This window comes from Aotus nancymaae, unplaced genomic scaffold (assembly GCF_030222135.1).
Source record: "Aotus nancymaae isolate 86718 unplaced genomic scaffold, 86718_ANA_hifiasm-v0.15.2.pri h1tg000059l, whole genome shotgun sequence".
NCBI classification, from domain to species: domain Eukaryota; kingdom Metazoa; phylum Chordata; class Mammalia; order Primates; family Aotidae; genus Aotus; species Aotus nancymaae.
This window is the reverse complement of record NW_026988473.1, coordinates 15,930,500-15,943,366: the sequence shown is the minus strand read 5'-3', so window position 1 is coordinate 15,943,366 and position 12,867 is coordinate 15,930,500. Positions and strand designations below refer to the sequence as shown.

Genomic DNA, 12,867 nt, shown 5'->3' with positions numbered 1-12,867 from the left:
TCACCTCCTCAGTTGCACTGGCCACAATTTCAAATGTCCAAAGTCATATGTGGTTAATGGTGACCAACCAAACTGGACAGTGGAGATAGCATTTCCAACACCACTGTGCCAGGACCATGAAAAGTATCTCCATTCTCCCAGAAACACATCTGGACAACTTCCCTTATTAATTTCTATTTCAGTGTCTATGGTCTTCTACTTTGCTTCTAGGTAGTTATTTATCTCAATTTTTCTGTCTTACACGTAGAAAAGGTACATATCATCTCTATCCTAACTGCTATAACCTCACCGACATGAAGAAAGCCATATACACGTGTTATCTAATCTTTTAAGATCATCATCTAAATCTTTGTTTCCTCTTCTCCAAGACAACAACATAGGAGTGGCTTATTCTCTTTGCCACTGCCCTCTTAACTGTGAAATGAAAGGGGGAACACTGACATTTATTTTGGGGTACAGTGGATCATCTATCTTCTATCAGTGATGAAAACCAAATAAAAGCCAAATGCTGTTTATCATTAGAAATGGTATATTAATAGTAGTATAACAGCAAGGACTGACTGTATTTTCAGCAATTTGTAATAAGTGTTTTTACCACAGTGTATTAGCTTTAGTTTTCAATTTTAAACATGTCAATATAAAGAATTTGAAGTGGTGATCCAGTCACACCAGATGGCGTTGAATCCAGCGCTACCATGGATTGTGGGAGTAAAGCTCTAGTCAAAAGAACTCACTGACATGGATTTTAAAGACGTATGTTGTAATTGCTTTAAAAAAAGTCAATGTACTTTTGTTTCAAGTAAACCATCAATATTTTGAATAACTCTAAACTGATTATTCTACAAAATACTGACTAAAGCCTCAAACTCACTTGAGTTATATACTTACCATTAACCAAACACTTTAAAAACACTGAAACCTAATAAGTTTGTTCACATCTTAGGTTAGCAGTTTTCTTTTACAAGTATGGTTATGGCTTATTTCACTACACGATTTCCAGCATCTATATAACTGTTTATAGTTAGGCAGAGGACTCAGTATTGTATGCTTCAGTGAAAACTTTTTGAAGAATGTATTTACCATTTACTGACACCAAGACACAGGAAGTGCTTAGATCTTTACCCCTAGTCTGGTGCTTCTTTTCCTAGTATTAGGGAATGCAAACCAAACTTCTGGGGTGTTATAGTTCAGATGACAAAGGGAATTTAGAACTTTGAAATAAGTCTAATGAAAATGTCTGAACTGTTCTAAAAGGAGAAAGAAGTGACATAGAGAAGAAAGGTGTCCAACAACAAATTATTATTATTATTTATTTATTTTTGAGACAGGTCTCGCTCTGTCACCCAGGCTAGAGTGCAGTGGTGCAATCATGGCTCCTTCAGTCTTGACCTCCTGGGCTCAAGTAATCCTCCCACCTCAGTCTCCTGAGTAGCTGGGACTACAGGTGGGTGCAACCACACCTGTAATGTTTTTTTATTTTTAGTAGAGACGTGGTCTCACTATGTTGCCCAGGCTGGTCTAGAACTCCTGGCCTCAAGTAATTCTCCCGACTTGGCCTCCCAAAGTGTTGGGATTACAGGCATGAGTCACCACATCCAGCCAAGAGATTTATTTTTATGAAAGTTGTGATTTGTTTTTAGCTAGTTAACAGTGGCTAAGTATGATTACCTTGTAGAGAAGGTAGCTGTTTCTCCACAGTTTCATGAAGGGGTTCTTTATTTTGACAAAACCCAAACTGCATGAGCTAGAAGTTAATGCAGAAATGCATGGCATAGCAAACAGTGCTAACAGCAAAATCCTTTTTACTTATTTATTTGCTCTTGTTGTTTACCTGTCAAGTATGAAGTATTGATTTAGAACAGATGGACTAAGGCTGGACACAGTAGGTCATGCCTGTAATCCCAGCACTTTGGGAGGCCAAGGTGGGTGGATCACTTAAGCCTAGGAGTTTGAGACCAGTTGGCAATATAGTGAAACCCCGCCTCTACAAAGAATACAAAAATTAGCTGGGCATGGTGACACACACCCATAGTCCCAGCTACTTGAGAGGCTGAGGTGGGAGGATCACCTAAGCCTGGGATGTCAAGGCTGAGGTGAGCTGTAATTGCACCATTGCACTCCAGCCTAGGTAATACAGTAAGACTCTGTCTCAAAGAAAAGACATAATGTAAAACAGATGAAATCCAAATCAGAATTTAAGGGATTATTACTATGGAATCTTACTTCCACATCTATTTTAGATTATTTTGCTTGTTTAATTTTGAATGCAGTCACTGTTGTATACTCAAACAACCACAAAAAGAACCCCTCTCTCTTTTGTGTTTACAAAGGTTTCTTTTCTATTTGGTTTTATTAACTGCTCTCTTCTTTACATTTGCATTATGCCATTAAAAATGAGAGGGCTATGAATATAGGTTGGAGCGTATACCTGTATTTAACTGTTCTATTCTTTCACTTTTTCTGTAGATTGGAGACTTTCAAAATATGCATACAAGTATGAGTTGCTGTTAACTAAGTAAAGCACTGTCCCCATTCCTCCTTCCAAAAAGAATTCCTCATTGCTTCCTCTATGCCTTGGTATATGCCAATCACCCAACTTAGAATAAAAAACTTATTGATTGCTACTTAATATTTAATTCTTTCTGAAACTGTGTATTTAATATATGCCATATGTAACCTCCCATTTGTCCTTGCCCTCACTTCCCTGTGACTGTTAAGAAACCCAGAAGTTTTGGCATGCTTTGGAGGGTTGGCCTTATCTCCTCTCCATCGTTTCAGGGATCCCACATTCCAACCACACCAGCCTACTTGCGATTCCCAGGGCATGTATTTACCTTTTTGACTCCATCCTTTTGTTCATACTATTCTCTATACCTGTGAAACTCTTTCCACTTTGCTCTATCACTAAAATTCCATTCATCTGTCAGGGCCCTGCTCAGATGCAACCCTCCTTGAAAAGTTCTTTCTGATCCCTCTAGTCAAAATCACTGTATCCTCAAACTTCCTCTACATCTTAAATTTTTTAAATTCTTGAAAACAAACTCTCTAATTTGTGCATTTAGCCTCCACATTACCTAAAACAGTGCTTGCACACAGTAGGAACTTCATAAATATTTACAGAACAAATAAAAATTACTAATCACGATATACCAGATTTCTGGCAGGGACCACTGCTCTTTGTATATCAGAATCGAGCACATAGAGTATGTTCAGTAAATAGATTGGTACTGCCAAGCACAGTGGCTCATATCTTAAATCCCAACACTGTGGGAGACCAAGGTAGGTGGATCAATTGAACTCAGGAGTTTGAGATGGGGAAACATGGTGAAACCCTATTTCTACAAAAAACACAAAAATTAGCTTGGCATGGTGGCCTGTGCCTGTAGTCCCAGCTATCTGGGAGGCTGAGGTGGGAGGATGGCTTGAGGCAGGGGTTTCAGTGAACTGAGATTGTGCCACTACACTCCAACCTAGAAGAAAGAGCCAGATCCTGTCTCAAAAAAAAAAAATAAATAAATCAGATTGGTAGTTTACTGTAAACTCAAAACCCAAAAGCTTAGAAGATCCTTTTGGTTTTTGACATTAAACATCTGCATTAAATAAAACAATATTTTTAAAAGGTTGGCAAATTAAATATCAATTAAATATATCAGGTGGGCTACTGGAGGGAGAGGTGCCCTTAGGTGCTACACAACACTGTTTTGGAGGTAACCCTAGACCTCTCACCATCCACCATCCCAAAGCAACACAGACTACCAGGGAAAGGAAAAGCTATTACAAGTATTTTGGAAATGCTTCCTTTGATTTTTAAAAATTTTTTTTTGAGATGGAGTCTCACTCTGTCCCCCAGCGTGGAGTGCAGTGACATGATCTTGACTCACTGCAACCTCTGTCACCCAAGTTCAAGTGATTCTCATGCCTCAGCCTCCTGTGGAGCTGGGATTACAGGTGTAGGTTACCACGCCTGGATAATTTTTGTATTTTTAGTAGAGATGGAGTTTTGCCACGTTGGCCAGGCTGGTCTCAAACTCCTGACCTCGTGATTCACTAGCCTTGTCCTCCCAAAGTGTTGGGATTACAGGTGTGAGCCACCATGCCCAGCCTCCTTTGATTTTGATAACATAAAATATTACTTACACAGAATGTTTCCATGGGTTAAGACAGAAAACTCCTGTGTAACAGGAAACAATGAATTCTACCACACTCCTTCCAGGTGAACATTTTCTGATCAAACTGTACTTTGGTAAGAGAACAACCTAACCCAATTCTGTTTAAAACTTAAAAATTATCCTCTAAGCATTCTTTCAGAACGAATACAAGTGCTGGTAAGGAGATTTTTAAAGTCAGTTTTGAATGCCTAATTTCCAAATAGCCTTGGGGTGGTGATTAAGGTAAAAATTACATAGGCTGTCCTAGTGATCTGATTTATAACAGGGATTTTTCTTTTTCCTTCTTTGGTTTTATGCAGTATTGGCATTGCTTTTTTTTTTGATTGAATGGCAGTATAGAAGAGTAGTTGAATGGACATATTTTTCAGCCAGAACCTCCAGGTTCAAATCTTAGCTCCACCACATACCACCCTCCATGGTCTGAGGTAAATTATGTAAACTCTCTGTGCCTTAGTTTTCCCTTCTAAAAAACAGAGATGGTGAGCCAGGCGCAGTGGCTCACACCTGCAATCCCAGCACTTTGGGAGGACAAGGCCAGCAGATCACAAGGTCAGGAGTTTGAGACCAGCCTGGCCAATATGGTGAAACTCTGTCTCTACTAAAAATACAAAAATTAGCTTGGCATGGTGGCGCGTGCCTGTAGTCCCAGCTACTCAGGAGAATGGGGAAAAAGAATCGCTTGAACCTGGGAGGCAGAGATTACAGTGAGCCAAGCCAAGCTCATGCCACTGCACTCCAGCCTGGGTGACAGAGTGAGGCTCAGTCTAAAAAAAAAAAAAAGCAGAGATGGTAATAATAATACCTTCCTCTTAGGATTAGGGTAAGGAGTATGTCTATTATATACATAAGCACTTAGGAGACTGCCAGGATACAGTAACCTCTCTTAAATGTTAACTTATCTTTAGTGTTCTCACAAAAAATTCATTCTTTATTTGCAAAATGTTGCACATGAACCAATTCAATATCCATAAACAGTGAACGGCCAAGTGAACGATACTCTTTTTCTCTACATATAAAAACACAGCAGAGACCTGGTGTTGGTTTTAAGAGACAGCCATGCTTAGGTTTCAGAGGATCCCAAAATCCTTGAAGTGTACAAAAATGAGTGTAGTAAGAGTGAATGTACATTCTTCTGGAGAGGGATCTAGAGCTTTCAACAGTCAAAAAGGGATCTGCGACCATCAAGGATCCAAGCATCATTTGGAATATCATTTCCAAATATACCCTTTTTGTGTGTCTTGATTGCCTCACTATTTTTTTTTTTTTTTGAGACGGAGTTTCGCTCTTGTTACCCAGGCTGGAGTGCAATGGCGCGATCTCGGCTCACCGCAACCTCCGCCTCCTGGGTTCAGGCGATTCTCCTGCCTCAGCCTCCTGAGTAGTTGGGATTACAGGCACGCGCCACCGTGACCACCTAATTTTTTGTATTTTTAGTAGAGACGGGGTTTCACCATGTTGACCAGGATGGTCTCGATCTCCTGACTTTGTGATCCACCCGCCTCGGCCTCCCAAAGTGCTGGGATTACAGGCATGAGCCACCGTGCCCGGCCTCCACTATTCTTACATTATATGCTTAAATGCCCTTTTCAGTAAAAACATTTGCACAACTACACCAACTTAGAATTTTATTAAGCTCCCACTTCTTTAGTTTTGACCTGTAGCTTTCATTTCAGGTTCCCATCAACGTATTAGAACAAAATTCATTTTCTCATGAATATCGGCTTAAAAATGAATGTTTCTATGAATAGTGCAAATATAGCACTCTTTTTTTTTTTTTTGAGACTGAGTTTCGCTCTGTTGCCCAGATTGGACTGCAGTGGTGTGATCTCAGCCCACTGCAGCCTCTGCCTCCTGGGTTCAAGTGATTCTCCTGCCTCAGCCTGCCAAGTAGCTGGGATTATAAGCGCATGCCACCACGCCTGCCTAGTATTTTTGTATTTTTAGTAGAGATGAGGTTTTGCCATGTTGGCCAGGCTGGTCTCAAACTCCTGACCTCAAGTGATCTGCCTGCCTCGGCCTCCCAAAGTGTTGGGATTACAGATCTGAGCCACTGCGCCCAGCCGTAACAGCCTTCTGAATGCTTCTTTCTATCTGGTCCCAAGAGCACTGATCCTGGAATAGCTCTATGCCTACTTGCTAAGAATTCCAGAAAAGCAATTCCAGAAGAGGTCAAGTCACAAACTTTAAGAACAAGTGTCAATACCTCCAAAAATTCAAAATAAGATTTTAATTCTGCTGTAATGCAGAGAAGTGATTTTTCTTTGTTATTGACTATCTTTCTCCCCTTCTTCAGACAGGTGGGAGATCATTAATTTTTGCGTCTTAGTAATGTTATTTCCTTCTGCCAATGATTTCAAGTGATACTTATCTGGGTTATACTACAAAAAAGCAACGAAAATAAATTTCGTTTAGTTTTAGTTGAGCTTAGTATAGTCTGAGATAGGACTCAGTTCTACATGACCAATAACAAATCAGTCTACAACCTGCAGCCTGCAACACTCCATCCACACGTTTACCTGTGAAGCAGTCAGGTTGGGAGAGGCTGCAGCTGACTGCTGGGCGTGGTGGTGGTGGTACTGCTGCTGCTGTTGTAATTGCTGTAGTGGTTGCTGCTGTGCTGTTTGTAGTTTGTTTTCAGATTGTGGCAATGGCTGTATTTGGAACTTGTCTGGTTGTTCTTGCTTTACTATCAGGTTCTTCCGTAGCTGTTCAACTACTCTTTTCTACCAAATGAAGACAAAAAGAAATAAAATATATTAGAATACTGCTCTATCAGCTAAATAGAAAATATGCAGCAATTATATTTCTCTGACATCTTTCCTATAACTAGCTTCATCTAAAACTTATTACATCTAAATTTACACAGATTCTACATATGAAGAGCTTAAAGCAATTAATATACATTATTGCTAATATGAAACTGATGGTATAAGAAATGTTTTATATATAAAGGGTAACTGAGGCACATAAATAAAAAACCTGAAGGAGATCACATAGCAGAGCTCACATTTCCTGACCATTATTAACTCAGCATGCTGATGGCAGTATAGAATGTAGCAGTAAAAAGCAGGGCTCTGGAGTCATCCTACTTCAACTCCAATTTCAGTTTTGCTACTCACAGCTATAAGATGTTGGGTAAGTTTATGAACCTATCTGTGTCTCACTGTCTTGTTCTTTAAAATGAGGTGGTTAACAGTATCTTTGGGGTTCTTATGTGCACCAAATGACTTGTTTTATGGAAAGTACTCAGAACTGTGATTGGCATATTGTTGGTCATTATTATTATTATTTTTATTTTTAGAGATAGGTTCTCTCTATATTGCCCAGGTTGGAGTGCAGTAGCTATTCATAGATGTAGTCATAATGTACTACAGCCTTGCAGTGCATAGTGCACTACTGCTCCTTCCCCAGTCTCCAGAACTCCTGGGATCAAGCAATCTTCTCACTTCAGCCTCCCAAGTAGCTGGGACTACAAGCACACACCACTGTGCCCCGCTTAGTATTTTCTACATATGATAACACAGAGACTATCCATAGTAATTTTTATTAAGCAAACATCATATATCTGTCCCAGTTAAAAACATTAAACAGATTGTTAAACAAAGAAACCTTGATCCCAGTAATACGTCATATAAACAACAGACATTCTAAGTTACTGAAATGTGCAATTCATGAGCAGGACTTCTTTGCTGGAACAGGATCTGTGGGAAGTACACACATTTGTTTAGGCAGAGTAGGGATTTAACTGCATGGAGTGGAAATTTAAGTCAAAGTTCTTCACATTTTCTAGGCCTTGCTCAAATCCAAGAGAAACATGTTTCTGGATAACTTCATTACGATAATACATTTCAATAGAATGTAAGCCCCATGAGGGCAGGGGCTTATTTTGTTCACAACTATGGTCTGCACTTAGAACTATATTGCTGAGTAAATGTCCTTGTTCTCTTTACATGATGTATAAAGTGGTGGGGCCAAAGACCAGCAAATGGCTCATAAAGTATATAATAACTATTTGGGGCCATATTTGGGCTATGACTCTCCTGTCCTAATGGCAGGAAGAAGGCATAAGCAGCATTCCTCTCCTATCTCATACACTTTCCAGTTAGTTCATTAGTGGAGGTATGCTATTCCTGATAAAAATAGATTGTGATTTTCTTTTTTCTTTTTTTTTTTGAGACAGAGTCTTGCTCTGTCACCCAGACTGGAGTGCAGTGGCACGATCTTGGCTCTCTCTAATATAGATTATGAATGAAGAAAAACAAACAAACAAAGAGCTTTAAATAATTAGGTGAAACCATCAGAGCCAGGTTAATATTCAAATGCCTGCTATGGCTCTAAACAACTTTTCCTCCCATATTCTCCAAAGAATCTAAATCTGTGGATTACTCATTTAACATATTTGAACATTAAAATATTTATATAATAAATTTCTAAAACCTTTAAGTAAAAAAAAAAATGTTTTCTTGAGAGTTGTTTTTGTTTATTTTTTGAGTTTTTCTATTTTTATTATTTTTTTTGAAACAGGGTCTGGCTCTGTCACGCAGGCTGAAGTGCAGCAGCATGATCTTGGCTCACTGCCACATCCATGTCCCAGGCTCAAGCGATCCTCCCACTTCAACCTACCAAGTGGCTGGGACTACAAGTGCGTGCCACCACACCCGGCTAATTTTTTGTAGAGACAGGGTTTCGTCATGTTGCCTAGGCTGGTCTCAAACTCCTGCCCACCCCAGCCTCCCAAAGTGCTAGGATTACAGATGTAAGCCACCATGCTTGGGCGAGAGGTTTTTAAAAAAATATTTTTATTATTGATTCTTTTTAGACAACTAAAATATTATATAAAGGCCAATTTTTGGGGGGAAAAAATTCTGTTATACATTATACTCTGCTAGCACTGCCTCTCTGAGTAAATATTTTTTTAAAAATGATGTAGAGTTTGAAGTCTTTGCAGAAACCATCTACAAAATAATAAAAATGCAAATTAATAAAATATCAAATGCTTATAAAAATTAACTTTCAAGTCTTCAAAATTCTATTTCTCAAATATAAAAGGCAGAATAATTGAACTGCTGTAGTTTAGGAGAAGGCAAAGTAATAGCAGTGGTGCTGCAGATAATGTTGAGAATCTCATGTAGATTTTATTGCTTGGTGACTGCCAGAACATTTAGACATTTAAAAATTAAATAATTATTTAGAGTTGCTTTCAGTCCTCCTCCCTATCAGACATCAAGCATATTAATGAACTAGCTAACGTGCAGCATCAGTAGCCAGAGAAAGAAACCCCAAGAGCTCTTATAAAACAAAAACAAAAACGAAAAACCCAAAACAGATCAAAACAGAGGAAGGAGAAAAATCAGCAGGGAGTAATACAACACAAACGTGACAACTGCCAAAAAACAAACTTTGAACAAAAACAGCACAGGAAACTAATTACTCTACCCGTTACAAAAGGAAAGGGTGTTTTTTCTCCTCTACAGCCATCCTTAGGAAATACAGTGTGCTCTCCTACACACTGCCTGACTAAAGTAAACTAGAAGCAAGAAACAAAGCCCAGAACCCACTCCCAACGTTGTGTACAACCGAAGGGAACAGTAGGGGAAAGTTGGAGCAAGGGATGTGGACTAGAGTACTACTCTTCAGCCATATGGCTAGAGCAAGGTGACGACCAATCAGAACCAGAGTCAGCAGCGTGGGAGTCAAGTGAGTCACACTGCATTCACAACTGCTCCTCCCCCAGGGCCTGAAACAAAGCAGTGGAAGCTCAGGGTGGAGGTTGGCGGGGAGAACATGATCAAAATACTTGCACACTTACATCAGTCCTTGAGAGGAGGGGGAAAAAAGCAAAAAGAAAGAGAAAGAGCTCTGCATTACAGGTCAGATCATATGAGCTGGGTAAAGTTTTCTTTAAAAGACAGCTTTGTGTAATCCCAGCACTTTGGGAGGCCGAGGCGGGCGGATCACGAGGTCAAATGATCGAGACCATCCTGGCCAACATGGTGAAACCCCGTCTCTACTAAAAAGACAAAAAATTAGCTGGGCATGGTGGCACGTGCCTGTAATCCCAGCCACTCAGGAGGCTGAGGCAGGAGAGTTGCCTGAACCCAGGAGGCGGAGGTTGCGGTGAGCCGAGATCGCGCCATTGCACTCCAGCCTGGGTAACAAGAGCAAAACTCTGTCTCAAAAAAAAAAAAATTAGCTGGACATGTTGGCGTGCGCCTGTAGTCCCTACTCAGGAGGCTGAGGCAGGAGAATTGCTTGAACCTAGGAGGCGGAGATTGCGCCACTGCACTCCAGCCTGGCGCCTGGCGACAGAGCAAGACTCTGTCCCAAAAAAAAAAAAAAAAAAAAAAAAGACAGCTTTGTTATGTCAAACTGCCACTCAGAAATGAATTGTCCCTTACTCCTTGCTGTGTTCACCAGATTAGAATGCCACATGTGTGGAGTTAGACATGTCTGCGGCTATCTGTGAAAAAAATTTTTTACATCAAGGTTTGGAGGAAGCACTGATGCCTCTGTCCCTTAAACATAGATGACTTAACTTAGAAACCAGTAACTGAAAGCCAGGTGGGCTCTGCAGCAGAGGTGCTCCTTAGGTGTGAAGGCCCTGCAGGCTCTACCATGGACTGGCTAATAAAGGAGAGCTGCTGTGAACATTAGTTGGTTTTTCTAAGTCTCACCATCCAGTCTCGTTCTAGTTGAGTCTTACAGCTCTGGCAAACACAGAACTCACATGACTTCGGTGGGACCCCGGATCTAGGTTAGTATGACTTCTGGGTGGCACCAAGGGAATCTGTTGAAAACATTTCAAAAATCCTAGCTGTGTGGTATCATGCAAAGTTCTCAATGTCAAACTATACAAAGGATATCCTCTCATCTCCACAGGAGATTAGCCTATATTTTTACTACTATGTGTTTTAAACAAAGAAGTCATGACTTCTGCTGGTCATTGATGAAGGTTATAATGGCATACATGATTTGATATTTTCAAAGGTATTCACATATAATGGAGATCTTTAAGTGTAGCTAACTATATTGGAACATTATCCTGAAGCTTTGAGAAAGGGCTAAATTTCACAAATTGGCCATTCATCATTCACTGATAAGTTAATGAGAGTTAAAAGAGAGGGAAAAAAATCTGGGAAATGAAAAAAGAAAGCTGGAAAGAACAAAGGCGGAAGGGAGAGAGGGAGAAAAAATTAATAACTTATCAACTCATCTTTTCTTCTTAATATATTTCTATAAACAATAAGCCAATATGCCAGGCCTCCAGAACTGCTAGTACCGCCCCCTTCAATCCATCTGTCAAGAACTGCTCCATAAACCCAGCATGAAACACAGAGCCTTAGATTTCCTTGACATTCGCATCACTGGGTTTCATCAGGGCTTGTTCAGGCAGAAGAGTTCACAGAGCCTCTGACACTTCAAGTCACAGTTTCCAAGACAGGTAGTCACAGTGATCAATATTGTGACATTCAGCGATACTATCAACGTGTTCACACGACAGCAAGACAGGTCCTGAAGAAAAATACGGAATCTTATAGGTCTAATACAACAGAAAATCAAGTTCATTTTCCACCATCTACGTCAATCGTTCCATGTTCCATGGCTTTTGTCAACATAGAAGGGAGACAGAGAGATGGAAGGACTGCCCCCACTCCAATCAACCCACCACTTTATTTCTATCAAAAATTGCTCCCACTAATTTTAGAAAGCTTCTCTCAAAAGGAACTTCAAGACCCTGCCCTCCACAACTGGATGTCGGTGCTTTAAGTCTCTGCTTTTTCACACATTCAGTCACTCAACTGGTTTGTGTTCTATATGGCAGTGTCTGTTGCATATCAATTATTAGAGGGCCACACCCACTCAAGACATCTTCTTACACAGTATGTCCTTAAAAATGCATCCTTTTATTCCTTCCATGAATCAACATGCAATCTAAAAACACAACCTTCATTCTTCATATGAGAGGCTGATAGAGACGTGTAACCGTTTCACAAATCCAAAAAGTTATCAAATCTTACTCAAAATCCAGACTCACCAATTGCTCAAAATGAAACCAAGTATACTAAATTTTATGCATATGGAAAAACTAGCCTGGAAAAATGTTTATTTGCTGGTGAGATCAGAACTTACTCAAAGAGGGAAAAAAAGAGTTTCTACTGTCTAACTAAAACTCAGCCACTGCATTGATAAGTCACAGCAATATTCATCAACACTGAGGATGCAGGAAGGACATATGGCAGTCTTCAGAATGTGCCACGCAATTATCCTCTAAAGAAGAGGCGACGTGTTACAGTGATAACGTTAGAGACAAAATTACAATTCAGAGTAAAAGGTATGTATTGTTTAATGAAACAAATTAAGTGATGATTTCACCATTTTATGAACAAAAACATGGAATGCCGTTATGTGGACAAACACACAGAAGAGAAACTCAAGATAAACTCCTTCCTTAATGCAAGTAAAACTCAATAAGAGAATCTGCACTGGAGTTTTTGGAGGGGATAGTCCAGGGGAGATGCAGGATAGAATTCTAACAGAGGAGGACGGGGAGGAACACTGGTAGCAGAAGCTATAAAAATATACTTAGCTAAAAAAATTGCACTTTCTTCATTTTGTAAGATACTAGAAAGTTTTCCCCAAACTCTCTGAGACTCAAGTTTAGACACAGAATTAGACAAATAGCTTCTTTCCTTTTTAA

At 39.8% G+C, this 12,867-nt stretch overlaps 1 protein-coding gene across 23 annotated transcripts in view; it reads right to left on the bottom strand.

The window, feature by feature from the left end:
- PHF21A (PHD finger protein 21A) overlaps positions 1-12,867 on the bottom strand; it is a 194,696-nt gene that overhangs the window by 42,580 nt on the left and 139,249 nt on the right. For 22 of the 23 annotated variants that reach the window (XM_021665682.2, XM_021665685.2, XM_021665690.2 and 19 more), the window contains one exon: positions 6,686-6,892. The exons of the other annotated variant lie outside the window; for it this stretch is intronic. In XM_021665682.2, coding sequence (XP_021521357.1) covers positions 6,686-6,892 — 207 coding nt within the window. The remainder of the gene's footprint in view (positions 1-6,685; positions 6,893-12,867) is intronic. 23 annotated transcript variants of the gene reach the window in all.